General features: G+C 38.3%; 1 protein-coding gene across 2 annotated transcripts in view; it reads right to left on the bottom strand.

The window, feature by feature from the left end:
• PCNX2 (pecanex 2) overlaps positions 1-21,185 on the bottom strand; it is a 409,779-nt gene that overhangs the window by 2,233 nt on the left and 386,361 nt on the right. For both annotated transcript variants that reach the window (XM_007481607.2, XM_007481606.2), the window contains exons 31-33: positions 17,406-17,680; positions 16,526-16,713; positions 3,450-3,898 (exon numbers count right to left, since the gene is read on the bottom strand). In XM_007481607.2, the coding sequence (XP_007481669.1) occupies positions 3,450-3,898; positions 16,526-16,713; positions 17,406-17,680 (912 nt within the window). The remainder of the gene's footprint in view (positions 1-3,449; positions 3,899-16,525; positions 16,714-17,405; positions 17,681-21,185) is intronic.

Genomic DNA, 21,185 nt, shown 5'->3' with positions numbered 1-21,185 from the left:
AATTTATAATCTTAAAGAATTGCCTAATTCAGTGATTTGACTTGACCAGAATTATACACACAGAGATAGAACTTGAAACAAGGTCTTCCTGACTTTGAGGTCAATTTTCTATCCTTTATTCCATGTTGCCTTTCAAAAGATAAAATGGAGCATGGGAAACTTCTAACTTCTAAGATTCTATTTGCTACTGCAACCAACACTTTTCTAGAGCACAAATAACATTAAAGAGAATAGCTGGAGTTCTGAGTTCTTTGAAAGTAGTGCAGCTTATATATTATTGTAATGTCATCTACTTGGGGTTCTAGACTGACAGAAATTTCCACCATTTTACTACTTAAAAGTAGTGTCCAAAAAAAAAAATCAGAAAAAGCCTAGGGAAAACCCTAGGGGGAAAACTCAGGAAAAAACTCAGGGGAAAAAAATTGCATCTATTTCACCATCTTAAAACAGTGGCGGCTGGCCTGGCAGAAGCGGCCATGTTGCGTCAGGATAGTAATGATGACACCGAAGATGTTTCACTGTTCGATGCCAGTGATGATGAGTCAGTCAGGAGGCCAAAGAAGTTGAAAATCAGGTAGGCAAGTAGAAGACTTCCAGGTAAAAATGGCTGCAGTCTAGACGCAAGATTCTTCCTCTCCTCAGCACCCACCGACATAGACTACCACAAAAGTCCAAAAAAAACAAATTCATAAGAATGAAGGGACTCTACAGTAGGGCGCAGGATTGACGGTACATGGGATTTGGGCATTTCCACACAATAAGGGGGTAAAAAATCTCCCATCAAAACACGAGCTGATCTACCCTCCCCCAATCCACCTATGGAGCCAGAGTCAGAGCCAGCACACGCCAGGATCAGTGAGTGAAGGGCACCTATAGAGTGAGTAAGGGGCACCTCTAGGTCCTTGGGAGCTGACTAAGACCACCAAAGACCTACCCCTGAGAGCAGCTACACCTGAAACCCTAGCAGGCTGAAGAGCGCTGACCGTGGGTGCTCGTGGGAAGATAGCACAGGGAAGGGCAGCAAACAACAGAACCTACAGAGATTCGAGAGCTTGCCTCAGGCAAAATCCTAGCTCCTTAACTCCATACACAGAGAGCCTGCCCATCTCACTCAGATTTCTGACTAAAAAGGAAAGGAAAAACCTCCACAGTGATGGCAAATTGTGGATAGTAGCAACAACCTCCCTCTAAGAAAAACAGGAAGAAGGGATTAACCCTGGAAATTTTTTACAGAGGAAAAACCCAGGCTACAGAGGAAATTCAAATAAACCCAAAACCATCCCCCCAAAATGGAAATTGTCCACAAGCTCTTGAAGAATTTAAATAGGAGCTTATCAAAAAGATGGAAGCCTTCTTGCAAGAAAAGTGGGAAATAATTCAAAGAGAAAATAACAGTTTAAAAGACAAGAACTCCCAATTGGTGAAACAGCTGGAAGCCACGAAAAGCAGGACAGACCAAACTGAAAAGGAAAACCAGTCTTTAAAGACCAGAATTAACAGCAAGAATTAATAAAGCAAAGTCAAAAGACTGACAAAATAGAAGAAAACATAAAATATCTCACTGAGAAGATGACAGATCAGGAAAATAGATCACGGAGAGATAATTTGAGAATCATTGGTTTACCTGAAAATCCAGAAAAAAGCAGAAATCTTGGCATCATACTACAAGAAATCATCCAAGAAAACTGCCCTGGTGTCCTTGAACAAAGGGGAAAAATAAACATTGAAAGAGTTTATAGAACACCCTCTGTACTAAATCCTCAAAAGAAAACTCCCAAGAATGTAATTGCCAAATTCCAGACCTTCCAAAGTAAGGAGAAAATTCTACAAGAAACCAAAAAGAGACAATTCAGATATCAAGGAGCACCAATCAGGATCACACAAGACCTGGCAGCTTCCACACTAAAGGATCACAAAGCCTGGAACGTGATTTTCAGAAAGGCAAGAGAATTGGGTCTTCAACCTAGGATCACCTATCCATCAAAACTGGCTATATACTTCCAGGGGAAAGTACGGGCATTCAACAAAATAAAAGATTTCCAAGTATTTGTAAAGAAAAGACCAGAACTAAGTGGAAATTTTGATATTCAAACACAAAGATCAAGAGAAACATGAAAAGAGACCCGGTGGCATCGTTTTTTCATTTATTCTTTCGAATCAGTGCAATAATTGTCTATCTTCTCTGTGAATTGATAAGCAGCAGCTTTATTGCCTGTATGGTGACAATTATCTTGTTATTATCGTGTGACTTTTGGACAGTGAAGGTATGCTTTATTTTAAAATATTAAGCATTTAATCAATAAATTTTAAGTACCTGAGAGACACAGTTTTACGTGTAAGAGGCATAAGACTTTCCCTTAGATAAGCTTACAATCTCATAGAGATAAGCTGAAGGTTGAGAGGAAAGAGTAGAAGGCAGTTAATTGGCATGATGTAATACTGTAGGCCATTTGGGAAACAATTTGAGAAAGTGAGAGTTTTAGAACTGATTTCATCTTGTGAAATGATGAATTTCTGGTAATCATGAGGTTCAGGAAAACTCTGGAAAATGATGAGGTAAATTTTCTGGGTACCCTCTTTTAAATAGATGGAAATGGAAAATCTGAGAGGAATTCTCCCATGTCTACCCTCTACCCTTTCCAGTCACATGGAAGGATAGAAGATCCTCAGGGGCTGGAAGTGCTGAGGAAGTGTTGATTTCATCTTGATAAAGCAGGATTGTTTTTAAATATCAAGGGACATGCAACTTGCCAGTTTTGGCAAATATGTTGCCAAAACAATGAGAGCTTTTTGTTGATTTTTTTGGCTGAGATTAATTTGCCACAATTGTTCCTACATGTTAAGTTATTCCAAAAAATAGAACATCATTCATTTAGATATGATTCTTAGACTTTTCTGTGGAAATCTGATTGATGTTAAAGAATGATAGTTTTTTCTATCTAAAATATCAAAAATGTTTTCTGATTAAAAAATATATATATTTAAAAAAAACAGTGGCTAATAATGGACAATGTACAGATCAAACCTCCATGTTCTTTTTTTTTCTTTCCTCCATTTCATATTGAGATGATCTGAAGAAACTCGGCCAAATAGATTGATAGAAAATGTTGCCTCCTGAATGGATGAGTGAAGAACACATTGTTTCTCCCATCTGAAGGTTTTCTACTAATGACAGTGTTTCTACTTAGTTTTGCTGTATTTGGCAATATCAAATGATACAGGGGCATTATTATTTATAGCATATGTACTCTAGATCCTTTTGGATTCACAGAACTGCCAAGCCATTACATGTCTAATTACTTTGTCATTTATCACTCTGGGAACCCTATGGTGAAGATGATGGAATTCTAGATGTAGATTGATGGGAGTCATTAAGCATCAAATGTTAAGACAATGTAGACAAGTAGCCAAATAACTAAATTGCTCATACTAACACAGAGCCATCTTACCCTTGTAGTTTGGCTCATGGCCCTAGCAGAGGGGCCCATTGCAATGTTGACACTGCTTGAAGACAGGGTGTCACTGGTATTTCCTCCATCTGCAGCTGAGAGACCAGAAATGACCAACGCACTGGAAAAACTTCTCTTGCCAAACAAGAAACTGAGAGTAGAGCTGGTGGATGAGCCGAGGCTGGATCGGATTAGAGCCTCAGCTCTCTCTCGGACATTGAGATGGCCGGTCGTAGAAATAGGACGAGGCTGGGAGTGCAGTGATGTGGTGGAGTTGTGCAAAGAGAGTTGACTGCTGGAAAGCCTCTGGGCTATTTCGTGGACAGATGTGGAAGTCTGGAACAAGGATGGATGACTTTCCAATGCTGGCCCAGACAAACTTGAAATGGGTGGTCTTTGGATGAAAGTAGCATGTGCCTGAGCAGACTGACTCCGGCCTTTTCTTCTCCCTTAATAAGAGAACCGAACAAATATTTTGTTAGTTGACATTACCATCCCCCAAACCCTTCATTTAGTGTGGTATGGTAGATGGAATGTTGGATGTGAAGTGAAGCATATCTGAGTTTGTATTCTGCCTTAAACACTTATGAACTTTAGGGAACAGATAGGTGACTCAATGGTTAGAGAACTAGGCCTAGAGACAGGAAGTGGTAAGGATCTTAGATGTTATCTAATTCAATTTTCTAGGTGACTAAACGAAAAGTTAGAGGGATCACATAAGAAATTAGTGGAATAAATGACTCAAATCTGGTCCTACTGATTCCCAGGACTTTTTAATTGTGACGATTAAATTTAATTCTCCTTTGATTGTGAAGATTAAATTGTAACCCCTGCCTATTTTTAGATGTAATCATCAAAAGTGTAAACACTCCACTTAAAGTTCAGTGGGAAGATCTGCCCATTTTTAGATTTAATCACCAAAGTTATAAACACCCCATTCACACCTGATTGGGGGAGGTCTGTGACCCACGTGTGCGATAGTAGGTGATGAATCAGAATCAACTGACTGCCTCCTGGGCAGTCCTAAAGTAGGACTTCAAATGTGATTGGCAGATGTAGAATTAGGTGAAGGCACAGGAAGTGATGTAAGAGAAAGTGTCTTTAAAAGGGAGTGATAACTTCCTGAGTGGAGTTCTACTGACAGTTTTCTTTCTTTCTTTGGAGTGGAGGCTGGTGGAGAATTTGCTGACTGGACCCAAGATGTGGTGAGTGAAAGTCTGACTCCTTTCATATTGGATTTTCTGGAGAGACCTATCCTGTGGAGAGAGGTTCCCTGTATCCCCAGGTCCTCGGTTTTGCCAAAGCCAGCTAAGGACTAACTCCTTAGTTGAGCCTGAGTTGATCCAGGGGCTGGGAGTAAATTACTTAGTGCTTAGGCTAGATATCTTACCCTAACATCTCTCTGAATTTCTTTGCTCTTTCTATATTTTGTAAATAAATTGTAAATAAATCTCTTTGGAATAAATTAAATTCCTGGTGACCACATTTTAAATATAATCCAGTCCAATCTTTTATAAAACTAACCCCTTCCTCCACCTTACAATTATTATATATCCTTGGAGTTGAAATTACTAATTAAAAACTGATAAAACACCTGAAAAACAGCTTGCTCAAATCAAATAACGAATCTTAAAAGACTAGACTCTTACCTAATCCTTGGGGTTTGGGGGAAAGAAAAAAACTGCAAAATTTGATTCCTTGAAATTCCCTAAAGAAAGGGAGGGATCAGAAATTATTTTAATGTAATGTTCTCCTTTGAAATCTGTGAAGCCAATGGAGTCCTTTTCAAAAGAAAATTTTTAAAAATATAAAATAAAAAAGCATCAAATTTCATTGTAATATAATTATATTCTAATACAGTTGTCAAAATGTGTTTTTTAACAAACTTTCCCAGGCTCTAGGTTAAGATCCCTTGAACCTAAAGGGATTAAATAAGTTGAAATAAATAGTGACACTTTTGGACTTGGGGATAATACAATTTTAGTATTAGGGATAGTGAAAGATTTAAAATGTTGTATCCCTAATAATCATCATTGTACCTTGCTGTTAGTAGGTTAATCTAATTCAGTCCAATCTAATAAACATTTATTAAGAACCTACTATGTGCCAGCCACTGGGGATACAATTAATAAAAATGACAGCTCCTGCCTTCACGGAGCTTACAACTAAAAAGGGAGACAACACACAGTAAGAGGCAAGAAAGGAAGAGAGTGCCAGACTCCTACAGATATCTTGTTTTGTGAAGCTAAAACCAGACAGGACAATGGACACAAGATAGAGTGAGCAGTCTAGTTTATGTGTCTATAAAGGAAGGCATTGGGAAGCACTCCCATCAGAGGGGTTAGGTTTGAGGGAGGTGAAGTCAATCAAGGCTTGAGTTAGTAGGTGGTGGTTAGTTTAGAGGTGAGAGATGCTTAATAAAAATGTTATTGAGTTGAATAATTCAAAAAATTTTTCCTTAACTAATATTCCAAAGGAATTCCCTCTTGAAGAATCTAGGTGGTACAGTAAATGAAACAGGAGATTTAGAGTCAGGAAGAACTGCATTAAAATCAGATCTTTGACATTACTTGTATGACCCAGAGCAAGTCACTCAACCTCTGTTTGTTTCCATTTCCTCAACTGTAAAATGGGGAAAATGATAGCAGCTATCATACAGTTATTGTAAGGATCAAATGAGTTAATATTCACAAAGCACTTAGCACTTGCCTAGCCATAGTAGGCACAATATAGATGTTATCTATTATTATCATCATTATAACAAAATAATAAGAGCTAGCATTTATATGACACTTTAAGTTTTACAAAGCACTTTACAAATACTATCTCATTTAATCCTTACAACCACCTTGGGATTTAGATATTATTATCATCACCATTTTACAGCTGAGAAAACTAAAACAAATAAAGGTTAAGTAACTTACCAAAGGAAGTCATTCAACTTCAACTTGAAGACCTTTACCAAGGGAGAATCTACCATCTCCTAAAGAATTCATTCTACTTCTGGGCAGTTCTTTCTGCCATCATACTTAAATTTGTCTCTTTGCAATTTCTGCTCATTTTTTCCACAAGATACTGCCCCTTTTACATATAAGCAAGTGTTCATATTTGCCTAAAGGGAAATACAAAAGGATGTTTGCATGGGAAAAGCAATTTGAGACAGTTCTGAGAATCGAATTGGGGAGAAACAAAGAAATGTAGACAGAAGACCTGAGAAAGCAGTTCAGAGACCCAAGTACTGACTGAAGGTGGGGAATGGCCACATAGCATTGTTGTCCAATTTATTTTCAGGTTACAGTTTTCAGGGTTTTGAAGGCTACAGCTAAGAAACTACACATCACTGAACTGTTTGAGGACTATGAGAAAAGTGCATATTGTTATGCTAGAAAGAACAGTGGGTTTTGATGCAAGTTTATCAACCTGGGTTGAGTTACTGAGTGGTGTCCTTACTCAGGAGGATGTCTTGGTCTAAGGCATTAAAGGGGATCAGTGAAAAGAAGAGATAAGGAAAACACATTGGACCCCTGAAGGTAGATGTCAGTGGTGGAGGTAGCCCCCTCCAGTTGGAGAGAAGCAAGGAAGAGAAGAATTAGAAGCTAAAACCAGATGCTTTGAGAGTTTGATGAAGCCAAACAAACAGGCTCTGAGGATTCTGGGAACTTATTGGAAGAAAACAGATTTTTTTTTTTCCTGAGAAAAGTGCTGGTTGGGTCCATGGCCTTTTATATAATCTCCAACCTGAGATTATAGATAAAGTCTTTCAGAAGCTTACCTGGTTTGTCTTTTATTGCCCTCAGTGGCTTGAAAAGGATAAAGAGTCAAAGATAAAGATAGACTTTTCATCTAATTTGCTGTGAGTTTTGCTGACTGGAGAACAAATGTTGCTTTACTGAGAGTTGATTGGAGCAAATAGAATCCCATGTTATTTGAAGACCTGGCTGGAGAAAGGCTGCATTGCCCATGGCTATTGATAGCTTGGGAGAGGGGAAACCTTACAGGGCTTACTTGCATTTCCTTTTACCTCCTTTTATGGCTGGAGAAGGGTAAAACTCCCATAGCCCATCAACAATGGACCTAATTAGCTTGGCAGATTCCATACTTAAAGGAAATTCTGTGTCGCAAAAAGAATGTAGTATTATAGCTTTTAGTGATATTGTTGTTTATTTGTTTCAGTCTTGTCCAACTCTTCATGATCTCATTTGGGGTTATCTTGGCAAAGATACTGGATTGGTTTGCCATTTCCTTCTCCAGCTCATTTTACAGAAGGAAACTGAGACAAACAGGGTTAAATGACTTGTCCATGGTCACACAGCTATTAAATGTATGAGGCCAGATTAAACTGAGAAACATGATTCTTCCTGACTTTGGGTCCTGCGCTGTATCTACTGTACCACCTAATTCTACCAACAGCTTTATGAAACTACTTAAATACCATAACTTTCTGTGCTTTTCTTCCCAAGAATCAGAAACACCATACTCTCAAGTTCTTCTTCCTCTGAGGAGTCCTCAATTTCCTTTGCTATATCCTCATTCTCTTCCTAATCCCTTAATATGAAAGTTCCTGTCTGGTTCATCTTCATTCTTCTTCCTTTACTAACTCTTCTTTTGGAATTTCATTTATTTTAGTGTCATCAACTCCCCGTGTAATCTCTCAGCTTCAGTCAGTTATAAAATCTATCAGCTCCATTTCCACAATAACCTTTGCATCTGTATTTTCTCTACCCACCCTGCTCTAGATCAGATCTTTTATCAGCACTGCTCCAATATTAAGATAACATTTCAACAAGCCTTCCTGCTTCTGATCTATATCCTCTGACTTTCATATTATTTCAAGAATAGTTTTTCATATGCATAGATCTAGGAAAAAATATCAGTAGATTCTTATTGTCTACTGAATAATGTTAGGTCTCCTTTGTTTGGTGTACATTTTCATCATTTGGCTATTCCATAGTTTCAGTTGTGTCTGACTCTTCATTAGGATTTTCTTGGCAAAGATATTGGAGCAGTTTGTCATTTCCTTTTCTTCTTATTTTATAGATGAAGAAATAAGATAAATAGGATTATGTGACTTGCCCAAAGTGACAAAGCTAGTGTCTGAGGCCAGACTTGAACTTGAGTCTTCCTGACTCCAGGTCTGTGCTGTATATATTGTACTACCTTACTGCTTAACATCATCTGGTACCATATTCTTTCAGCTTTCTCAGTTTTATTCTACTATACGTTTCTCTTTTCCATGGTCAAAATGGACTACTCTCTTTCCCCTAAAACACATAATGTGCCATCACATCCCTCCATACTATTAAAAACAAAAGCTTTACTGATGTCCTTTGTTTTTATGTTACTATAATTTGAAGACTGATGTAAGAGTTTAAATTTAGGTTTTTATGCTAATAGGAAAGTTCTAAAGTAATATTGTGGTCAATGATTTAAAAATATTATAGCTTAAGTCAAAATGACTTTTAGCAGCTTTATTTACAAAAGAGATGGAAAGAGTGAAAGTGGAAAAACGTAGATAAAGAAACATATTCTAATAATTCTACCAACCCTTCTCCTGAGAAGCCAGACTCATCCCCAGCAAGGCTTCCCCAAGACTCTGCCTCCACATGGATTTCTCAGCAATCTTAAACCAGAAGTCCCAGTGGGTGTTGACTTCAGTCAGGGTTCCACCAACATAGCCTCCTTCAAAGCCAAGGCAGGAATCTCCGGAACCAATTTCTCCAAAAGCCAGGAAAGGAAGGCCAGCTACTTACCCAGCAAGCCCATGTAGGATCCAGGGAGAAAGTCTCCTCCTCCAGTCCAGCTCACCAATGCAGAGTGAGTGACTGAATCCTTGAGTTGGGCTTTTAAGGCAGTTTTCTTGGTGTTACTTCCGGTCACTCCCCCACTTTACGGGAACCAATAGCAGTCTTTTAATTTGCCTAGCACTGCCCAAGGTGGGGAGGGGGCAGTGACCTTTGTAAGTGTGAGCTTACTCTAGTAAATGACTTGTGAACTCTCTTACTTAGTATCAAGTAGGAGTACTTTTAAGTTCTTGATTTCTTTAGCTAAAAATAGATCAGGGGAGAATTAATCCTGTCTTCACACTGAGGGCACTCATTTCTTAATACTTTAGGTTTTTGTGACACTACTATATTGTGGTTATCTTCCTATATGTTAGATCATCCTTCACAATCTTCTTTGCTGGATCTCCATCCAGCTCGTGCCAGCTAATGGTGAGTGTTCCTTAAAGCTATCCTGTCTTTCCTTTCTCCTCTGTATGTAATTTTGCTTGATGATCTCATCAGCTCCCATGGATTCATTTATGCTGATGATTCTTAGATCTAATTGTCCAGCCTGACCTCTTCTCCTAATATCAAGACTGATATCTCTTACTGCCTATTGAAAATGCCAAACTGAAAGTTCTACAGATATCTTACACTCAACTTGTCCAAAGTTCAAAGGCACTCATTTTTCCATCTCAAGTCTTCCCCTCTTCCTAACTTTCCTGTTACTGTGAAGGATACCAACAACCTCTTCCCATTACCCAAGATTGCAACCTAGGTGTCATCACAGATCCTTCCTCTCTCCCCCATATTCAATCTGTTGCCCAGACCTTTTGATTCAAAATTCATAACAATTTTTATATAAATTAACCTTTTCTCTTCTCTGATAACTGCTACCACCTCTGGTTCATGCCCTCATCACCTCACTCCTGGGCTATTGCTATAGTCTTATGGTTGGTCCCCTTGTCTCAAGTCTGTTCTCACTCATGTTAAATTAGTCTTCCTAAAGAAAAGGTTTGACCAGGTCATCTCTCTCTTTGATAAACTCTAATGCTTCTAAAGAACCTCAGAATCAAAGATAAAATCTTTTATTTGATATTATAAGACCTTCATAATCTAGACCTTTCCTACATTTCTAGTCTTAAATCTAACTCTTCTCAACATGTTCCTCAATCTAGTTACAATGGCTTCTTTTCCATTCCTCTATCCCATGACTCCATATTTTTAGTGGCTGCCCTTTATGCCTGGAACTCTCCCTCTCCTCTCTACTTCCTAGATTCTCTAGCCTCTTTCAAGTACTACCTGAAATCCCACCTTCTTCAGGAAGCCTTTTCCAGTCCCCTTGAATATCAATGCCTTCTCTTAATTATTTCCCAACTTATCATGCATATATCCAGTTTGTACATAATTACTTACATGGTACTTCTCCCACTAGATTTCTTGATATATGAAAGCAGGAATTGTTTTTAAATACCTAACTCTTAGCACAGTGATTAGAACAAAGTAGATGCTTAATAAATATTTGCTAAGACAAAACAAAAACAAAGACAAAACAGTTCAACAAAACAACTGATTCAGTGACTATCTGATAATATATGTCAATGTCCTGCAGTTAGTCCCCCATTTTTCTGCTGAAAAGAAGGAAGCATATTATATTATATTTACCCTAGGTCTAAGATTGGTTATTATAGGGTTGTGCTTCCTTTTAACAAACTTGTCAGTAAAATGATCATATCTGTGTATATTGTTATATTTATTTTATTCTGCATCATCTCATACAAATGTTCCAAGGTTTCTCAGATTCCTCATATCTATCATTCTTTACTGTATAATAATGGTCCAGGGATGCAATGAATGACAATGACCCCTTCAATGTGTGACCAAGCTCTGAGTGCTCCACAGTGCCTGGTTCTGCCACCTTCATGACTATTGGAACAAATTGCTTTAATTAGCCTATTCTGCTAAGAAAAGTCTTCATTTGCTTGGGATAGAAATCCCCCTAAATCACCAGTGAGTTTGAAGTTTGTTGGTTATCTTCAAGCTGGTTTAGCCTGTCTGATGAGAGAGTTTTATCAGGCTGTGGCCAATGCCCATGCTACAGCTTCTTAAAGCCACAGGTCAGAGTTTGGTGAAAGGTCAGACATGGTGAGAGGTGTTAGACATCAAAGATGTCTGCATCCTGGACCATCACCAGTCATCTTAACTTTTGTCCTGCCACTGGACTTTGTTGACTGTGGAAATGAGCATGAAGCTGACTTTATATAGCTATGACTCATTTAAATCCAATCCAAGGACAAGTCAAGACCTTACCAATATCCAACATCATGATGTTATTGATCCTCTGAGTATGAAGGACAAACAATAATGATAATGTTTCATTTTATTTACATATCAATTTGTTCATCCATATTATTTTGTATTTATAAGGTCTATGAAAGTAGGGAGGGCCAGAGTCTTATCTACTCTTTGCCTGTCTGTTGTGAGAATAATGAAAAGAATGAAGGAATTTGTCTGGTATATTATGGGGTCTTACATTAAATATAAATCTTCTTTATCACCATCTATTTGTATTATCTTATGTTGTGCTATCCCATGATAAAATTATGTCTTGGTTTATATCTTGTGGAGCAGTGCCACTGGAGCCCATTGCCATTTTGTGGGAAAGGCTAGCCTAGTATTAGAGGAGACCAATTAAACACACTAGTAATGGTTACATCTCTTAACCCTTCTAGGTCTGTAGGCACATAAATAAAGAGAAAACCATGAACCTTTTGATCATGGAAACCACTAGCTCATGGCTTTCATTTTACATGTGATGCCCCAAGAAGCACAATTTACATTAGTTGTTCTTCATAAATAGCCAGATACTTATTTTCCAACTTATTCACTGAATATTTTAGGGCAGCAAGGATTCCACCTTGCTTGACCAGAAAATTCAATTCAGCATTTATTAATCAGACACTATACCCAATTCATTGTGATGGGCTAGGGATACAAAGATAAAATTAGGAAGTCCTTAGCCTATTATAGTTTACAGCATAGCAGTTATAAAATGCAAATATAAATATAACCAAATGTTATCAAGGCCTCAAACCTAAGGACTTGCATAGGACTCTCTTTCTTTGGTAGAGGGAATGATTACTCAACTCTCCCTGCTTGGGTAAAGGGTCATTTTTGGTGAGTATTCTTTCTATCAATAAGAAGAGTCTTATACAAATATTTAAGCTTGACCCTTTGGTTATAATTATAATCAAAATTGAGCAATAAGTGCAAAAAAAAAAAGAGTTGCTTCCAAAAATGCTAACAGAAATTTTGAGGAGGTAGCCATCGCATAGCTGGAGGGAAAAGATCAACCAGGAAAAGCTTCTGATGTTGCTTGATTTTTCTGTGTGTATGTATGTTTATGTATGTGTGTTTAAAATTTTATTGATCATAGGATAAGTTAGTTAAGAGCAGAAGTATAAGCCTGTACTTTTCCAACAACAAGAAGTAGTAAATGAATCTTTTATGTCAGGCAAAGGTCCATCCCCCCAAATCTACACCTACACATAGCATTTGAATTGATTATTCTTCATAAATAGCCAGATACTTATTCCTTGACTTATTCATTAAAAAAAAAAAACACTCTAGTAGTTCTGAGATGCTTGAAGTATCTCTCTTTAGGGAGGCCTGAGCAGTGAAGTGTTCATTGAGGAGTCACTCCTTAGGGGACAAAACCTAATTATACTGCTGAAAAATTCCAAAGAGCCAATTTCCTTCCAAACAGCTTATTGGTTGAAGTGGTTTCTAATGAAATGACCCTTCTCCATCGCATCAGGCAGAGAGTGGCAGCTGAAAAACGGAAATGGCTTAGTTGAAGTGAAGGTATTGATGGTTCTTCCCAGAGGGCAGCCAGTGGTTGTAGTTTCTCCTCCTTCATACTACCTAGCTTTTGTTTTTATTCTTATGCTTAAGAAAGAAGGCATATTTGGCCTAAACTGCCATAGGTGGATTTTGCCAGGACTTCCATTAGCTTCTTTGAAATTTGTGTGGTCAGATTCTTGCATAATGATTTCATCATAGTCTCATCCATCATAGTGATTCAAGAAAAAGGGATAGTTGTGGCCCATGTTAACTGTCCTGATGGATTATTTCAATGTTACCTTTAAAAAGGGAAAACAGAAAAGGGGGTGGGGGGAGGACGGGCTATGGCCATCCTTGACAAATTGAGATTAAGAATGGAGATGATGATTTGTTAGTTTGTTCAGAGTTTAGCATGGCCAAACATCTGTTTGTGATTTATATTATAAAGCTGACCGCTGTCCAAAAATTTCCATGTTCATCCCTTAGTTAGTAGTTACAGTGCTGGACAGTGGACCACCCATATTTGGCCAGGAGTAATGCACTGAGAGACAAAGGGACAAATATTTCTCTACCTTAAGGACTCAAGGCTAGGTATATTGAGTGCTTCAGATTTTGCTGGCTTGTTCTGTGTATCTTTTTTTTCTTTTCTTCCTTTTTTTTCCCCTTTCAGACAGACTGGCACCAACCAACCAAGTTGAGCATTAAACTTAAAAAAAAAAAATCTGTCTAATTATTTTTTTGCTTCTCAAGATCATTATTTCACAATTAAATTTACCTCTTTGCTTACTTTACTATCAGACTGAATGTTCCTAGGGAGCTCATTTTGGCATTTGAGTTTATAGAACTAGAAGCTATATCCATCATTCGTGGAAGATTCATATTTATGGCCATATCCATTCAGATCCATTCATTATCTTATTCTGGGGCAAACCTTCTTACTAGTAAATGAGTAAGTACAACTTCCAAAAAGTCATCTTATGCTACTGAACCTCAGTGGTGTCAAATTCAAATAGAAATAGGGGCCAAGGATCCATATGGAAGATTCCCTGCCAGTCACATACCGACTTAGGAAGTCACATATTAATATTATTTATGTTCTGTTGTATTTTAATTTATTTTGTTACAATTTCCCCAATTACATTTTAATGTGGTTCAGGTGTGCTGGAGAGCATTGTAGGTCCCATGTTTAACATCCTATTGTAGGTAGTTCATCTATTTTGAGTAACTCAGTTACCAGACGGTATTATGAGATGAGTTTAATTTCCAAGTTCCTCCAAATAGCTGGATTCCGTAACCTCCTCACTCTATATATTTAATAGGAATATACATGTTCTCTCTCCCAGCTGAAATGTAAGCACTTTGAAGTCAAGGGCTATTTTGCTTTTGCCTTTGTACTGCCCCTCTCTCTAGCCCCTAAGACCCGGCACATAGTAGGTGCTTAACAAATGCCTAATGGCTAATTGATATAGATCACATCCCATCTAGACCCTTACCCTGGGATATCTGTTCTTAATTGTGACCAATAAATCAACCCTAATACAGTGACTTTCAGCAAGAATGTTCTAAGTAGTGCTTTATTATGAAAAGTAAAACCCTTAAAACCTTCATCTATAAAGAGAGAGTCTTGCTATGTAAATGACAGAATGGATTGTCTGCTGGCTGGGGGAATAGCCCAAACCCTTCTCCAAGCAAAGGACAAAAGTAATCATTGATATGTCTCACTGATAGAGAAATCGAATGCTTTCCTCAGAATCAAAGGACTTGTTTGGTGAGCTGTGTCTAAATCCTTAAAAGCCCATCAGCCTCCTCAGACACACATTCTCTTTATTCCACGCTTTCCATTTTAGCACCATTGTGGATCATGTACACAGCTTGTGCCAGTTAGACAAATCACTTTCCAAGTATTAGTGACTCTTAAATATTTGTTTTCACATCTGGAAATACCAAGACCAGAGATTTACAAAATAAAATGCAATTATGGATTGGTTTTTTTTTCCCCATATAAGGGACTAATGTTAACTAAGAGACCTTCCCAAAACTCAGGACCATCTCCTGGGTCTTATTTTTGAAGCTTTTCCATCTGGTTGGGACTAATTATTTGAGCATGAGTTCAGATGAGATTTTTAAACTTCTGACTCATTGCAGTCACAGTTTTAGCCAACACCTGCATTCCCATCTCCTGGCAACCTCTTCTCTCACTCTGAAATGTCAGAGATGGTTAGATGGAGGCTCCAACCAACTGGAGATAAGTACAAGAGTTAGGGCAGCAGGAATTCTTTTGTAAACTGCATGCATTCAATCAGTGAGTAGCTGTCAAAAGGACTGAATTACTATTGTGAGTCAATCATGAAAGCTAGCGTAGGATTCAATGTCTAACACAGGGGCCTTACACATGGTCAGGGCTCAAAAAATGTTTGCAGAGTGAATGAACAAAATGAATGACAAGCTGGTTCATCAGAACTTTTTTCAGGTTAAAAAAATCATCTTTTGATTATCCTAAAAATTAGTTCTTTACTTATGACTTAAAACTTATCACTCATTTATATGGGTTTATGTTTTGGGGTTTGGGCTTTAAAAGACTGCTCTATTGCAAAAATGAATTATGTGGAAATGGGTATCTGATGATAACATTTGCACAACCCAGTGGAAATGCTTGTCAGCTCTGGAAGGGGGGAGGGGAAGAAAATGAATCATGTACACGTGGAAAAATATTAAAAACAATAAATTAATTCTTTCCCACCAGGAAGATCCTGCATCTGAATCTGTCGTGCCATTGTATTATAAGTTAGAGCTAAAATGTGTTGGTGTTGTTTCTCTTTTCTCAGTTTTTCTCTTACTCTAACCCTAGTTGAGGTCTTCTTGGCAGAGATATTTGCCACTTCCTTCTGAAGCTCATTTTACAGATGAGGAAACTGAGGCAAACAGGGTTAAGTGATTTAACCCAAGGCCACACAGTAAGTATTTGAGGCTGGATTTGAACTCTTGCCTCCAGGCCCAACACTTTAGACACTGAATCATCTTTAGCTACTCAATCATCTAACTGCCAAAGGGACAGGCAAAGTGGGCAGCTACTCAAGCTGCATCTTATAAGGAGAGGAGTTAAGGAGAGAAATAAAGGATATTTTAAAATATTGCATTTTTATAAATGCATACCACCTGGCAGGCCAATCCTAGAAATAGGCTCATGAAATCCCACCATGAAGCACTTGGAGCCTCAGCACTTGCACCCAAGACTTGGGCCTTATTGTCCAATTCATCTGGACTAGTCCTTCCTCCCCATACTTCAGGTCCTATATCACATAAATATCAAATAAACTGGTTAATCAATTGGCACAATCTCGATGCCAGGCTAGAGATACAAAGAGACAAAAGAAAAAGGTCGTCACTTGCCACAAGGAGCAATTTTCGAAGAAAGGAGGGCGGCCTCTGGGGACTCTGCAAGCCTTCCTTCCGCTCAAGCACTCCACCTACCTGGCCTGTATGTACCACCTTGAGAAGAAAACCGGAACTGGGAGATTTCTTTCCTGGGTTGTTCCACACTGTTCTCCTGGCTGGAACTGCTCGAGCCGCTGCTGCTCCCAGCCGAAGTGCCCCCTCCGCTGTCCACGTCTTCGATGTTGCCTCCGCTGTGCTGGCTGGCGTTACAATCCTTCCGCATCCTGCAAGCCCAGGAAATGCTTCCTCAGATTCTCAGGAAGACACTTCATGGACTGAAAATTCTGCTTGGCAACCAAGCTCCAGGGAACTCTAGTGAGCTCCTTGGCCCAGTCCAGGAGGTGAATAAGGCAAGTGGGAATGGTACTAGAGAAGGAAGAATTCCCATTCCCAACTTAATGCTTTCGTTAATGGAAGACAGTACAGGGGGCTGCCGAAGCAGCGACCTTACCCCCCCATCCCCTACCCCTACCCCCACCCCTAATTAAACGCTGGGGAAAAGCAGGAATCAGGCCCAATTCCTTAGGAATCATTCCAATGAGGCCGGAGGACGAAGATAAGGATTATTTAACGGGTAGGGCCACGCTGAGGGAGTTAAGGCCTGGCTTTCTGGAACATCTGTGGAACAATTACGCCTAATGATCCCCAGCCTCTGAAACCGTGGGAACGAAAGCCAGATTCTCAGCCTCTGCAACTTGAGGGAAATAGGCCTCTTCTTCTCCAAGGGAGAATTCCCATCATTTCCCCCACGGAGACTGGGGGACTGAGCCTATGCATTGTGTGTCATAGTTTGAACCACAAGGGGAATCCAATTAGCCATGGATTTTAAGGTTGGGGCCTTTGGTGGTTTCTCTAACATCCACCTGGATGCAAGATTTGTTTTTGTTTGTTTGTTTGTTTCCATTGGAAAACCTACCTTAACCACTTGGTTAAGAACCAGGACTTAATGTTGTCCAAGCTGATGGGTCCACCCCATACATTCCTCATCTGGCTGTGGGTTCCCAGGTAGGATGTGGTTAAGGGAGAAACATACATGGGGTATCCGAGGGGCTGATCACAGGAGGAATTAATCAGGTTCCTTAGGACTTGCTTATTGTTCTGGATGCTGCCTCTCTCTGGGTTCCGGTTCCGGAGGAATATGAGCTCTTGCTGTTGTCCGGCCCAGAGTCCTCGAACACATTCCTTGTTAACCTACACATAAGAGAAGAAAAGCAGATGGATGGTCAAGTCAGGACTTTGGTTTTAATTCCTGTATGTGAATCTTAAAACTGCTCAGACTCTACTTCAGAAGATTTGATTAAGCTATTTCCCATTTTTAACAATGGAGGTACTTGGTCAGGAATGTATTGAGAACTTTTAAAATTACTCCACCCTACTCAGACAGCGCCTTAGGGGAAGATAAAGTTGCAAACTCCTGATTGAACAATGAAAAGTCCTTAACTCATACTTATAGTAAAGCTAGAACCTTAAGCTAGGTCTGTTTTAGATCTTATACAAAAAGGTGCTAACTACCTATAAAAGGTTAAATTAATCACTAAAATGTCAAGCAACTTACAAAAGGCAAGCTTAACAAAAGAGGTGTGAAGTACTCAGAAGATATAATCTACCCAGAGAAGATGAGAACTAAAGAGTGGTGAGAACTAAGAATGGGTAGTACTGGGAAAAAGTGTCTACTATGATTGGTAGATGTGAAAATTTAGGGGAGGTGACATAAGAGAAAATTCTCTTTAAAGGGGGTCAATTGAATTTAGTTGGGTCTCTGAACTCTGTTCAGTTTGGAAGTTGAATTGGAGTTCAGGAGTTCAGTGGAGGACTGGAGCTTGCTTGAGATAGATGATCTTGTGGTGAGTGATTAAGACTGACTCACTCTCCCTTAGGCTCAGGTATAGGCCATTTGGCCTAGGCCCTTTCTACTATTTTCTCTTTATCTCTCTCTCCTTCCCTTAATTCCTTCATTTATATTAATTAAAATCTCCATAAAACTCAGCTGACGTGGGTATCTTCATATTTGGGAATTTTCCCATGGCGGCCACTTAATTTTAGATTTTAAATCAAGACACTAAAAATTATCTTTACAATTTGGCCGAAACCTTTACAGTTTTGGCAATTCACAGTCTTGGCAAAACCACATTTTCACGGTTACATGTAAGAGGCCATGCCCTATATGGTAGGTAAGCGTAGGTCTAAAGACAAAGGATCATGCAATGTTGAGCTACAGTTGGGTGGAAAGGTGGACAAGAACACTGAACCTGACTATCAGAAGATTGGAGTTCAAATGCAGCCTCAAATATTTATTAGCTGTGTAATCCTGGACAGGTCACTTCACTTCTCTCTGCCTCAGTTTACTCATCTGTAGGATAAAGATAATAAGGCCATCCATCTCCTAGTGTTGTTGTGAGAATCAAATGAGATGATATTTGTAAGCACCTTACCACTTTAAAGTGTTTTATTACTATTATTATATTATTATAAATAAATAAACATTATTAATTATAATAAAAAACATCATGTTATAAGTAAATACTATTAATTATAATAATAAGCATTATTATTAATGTATTCATTCATTTATCTATATATTTTTATTCATTAACATATTTATTTATATCCATCTCAAACCTCTTAGCTTACAGATGAGGAAACTGAAGCCAAGAGGAGATAAATGACTAAGTTAAAGCCACACAGCAAAGAGGACCTGAACTCAGATCTCTGACTCCAGTTACAGAGTTCTTCTCCTGCTATTATAATGTCTCCAAATCAGATTTGGATCTGACCTTCATCAACACTCACTAATCTCTATGACTCTGAGTAGGTCATTTAAGCACTCAGAGCACTGAGTTTTCTTAGCTGTAAAATAGGAATAATGATCCTTATACTACCTACTTATTGAAGTTGTTGTGAATGAGCTGTTTTCCAAATTTGAAATCCCCCCAACCCAGCCTTTCTTTTGCTGTTCTTAAGTAATTTCAGTTGTGTTCAAAAATTTATATCCCCATCTGGAGTTTTCTTCACAAAAGTACTGGAGTGGTTTGCCATTTCCTTCTCCAGGTCATTTTATATGAGAAACGGAGGCAAACAGGATGAAATGACTTAGCCAAGATCACACAACTAGTTAAGTATTTGAGGCCAGATGTGAATTCATAAAGATGAGTCTTCCTGACTCTAGACCCAGAATTCTGGGTACTAGGTCATCTAGTTACCTGAACAGCTAGGTAGTACAATGGATAGAGCCCAATTTCTTGTTTACCTCATTTTCTCATCAATATATTTATAGCAGCTCTTTTTTGTGGTGCTCAGTAATTGGAAATTGAAGGGATGTCCATCAATTGGGGAATGGCTGAACAAATTGTGGCATATGATTGTGATGGAATACTATTATGTTATAATAAATGAGCAGGATGATTTCAGAAAAAAAACTGGAAAGCTCTACATGAATTGAAAGAGTGAAATAATCAAAATGAGGTTAGAATACTGTACACAGCAACAGCAATATTGTATAATGATCCATTGTGAAAAACTTTGCTATTGTCAGCAATTTCATGACCCAAGATAATTCTACAGGACTTCTAGCAAAGAATGCTATCTATCTCCAAAGAAAGAACTGATGGGATCTGAATGCAGAGTGAAAGATACTATTTTTCACTTTATTTTATTTATAAATTTTGGTTTTATCTGAGTATTGTCTCACAACAATATAGAGATATGTTTGCATGATCATACATGTATAAACTAGATCAAACTACTTACTGTCTCAGGAAGGGAGAGAAGAAAGGAAGGGAGGGAAACAATTTAAAGCTTACAATTTCAAAAAAACATGTTGAAAATTATTACATGTAATAAAAAAATAAAATATTAACAAAATTTTGAAAACAAAAAAATGAGCTGGAGAAGGAAATAGCAAACCACTCCATAATCTTTGCCAAGAAAACCCCAAATGGGGCACAAAGAGTCAGACTGACCAACAACAAAGCACTTAGAAATATGAATTATTATTCATGGAGAGGAAATAGAGCTCTGGGATTAGAAGGTCATTGATAATAGTGCTTTCATTAAGAGCCCACATGCTCTTCAGGTACACTTAGGCAAGAGAGAATCCCAGCCCTTAAAGATGGGGGCATGTGAGGAAAATCCAGAGGAAATGGGGTTACACTGCAACATATCACATTGTGGTTCCATGAAATGAAACATTTCCTGACAGTAAGGATTTTCAGGCCCAGGAATGGCTTACTTCCTTCTTCTCTAGGAGTCTTTAGCAATAGAGAGATTCATAAAGAAAGAGGAAAAGGATCTATTTATACAAAAATATTCATGGTAGCTCTTTTTGTGATGGCAAAGAACCGGAAATTAAGTGGCTACCTGTCAGAGAAGTCTGGACAAATCATTATATATGAATGTAGTGGAACACTATAATATTGTACTATAAGAAGTAATAAAAGGGAAAGCTTCAAAGAAACCTGGGAAGATTTGTATGAATTGATTCAGAATGAAACAGACAGAACAAGAACAATTTATATAGTAAAAACACTATTTTGAAGATAGTTTTGAAAGGATTTTGAACTATGACTAATTCAGTAACCAACCACAATTCTAGAAGGCTGGTAAAACATTTCCTGATAGAAAGATAAGGACTCAGGGTACAGAATAAGGCATTTTTTGGCATGAATATGGAAATTAATTTTGCTTGACTAAAAACATT

This window comes from Monodelphis domestica, chromosome 2 (assembly GCF_027887165.1).
Source record: "Monodelphis domestica isolate mMonDom1 chromosome 2, mMonDom1.pri, whole genome shotgun sequence".
NCBI classification, from domain to species: Eukaryota; Metazoa; Chordata; class Mammalia; order Didelphimorphia; family Didelphidae; genus Monodelphis; species Monodelphis domestica.
The sequence above is the reverse complement of the archived record's forward strand: the minus strand, read 5'-3'. Positions and strand labels throughout refer to the sequence as shown.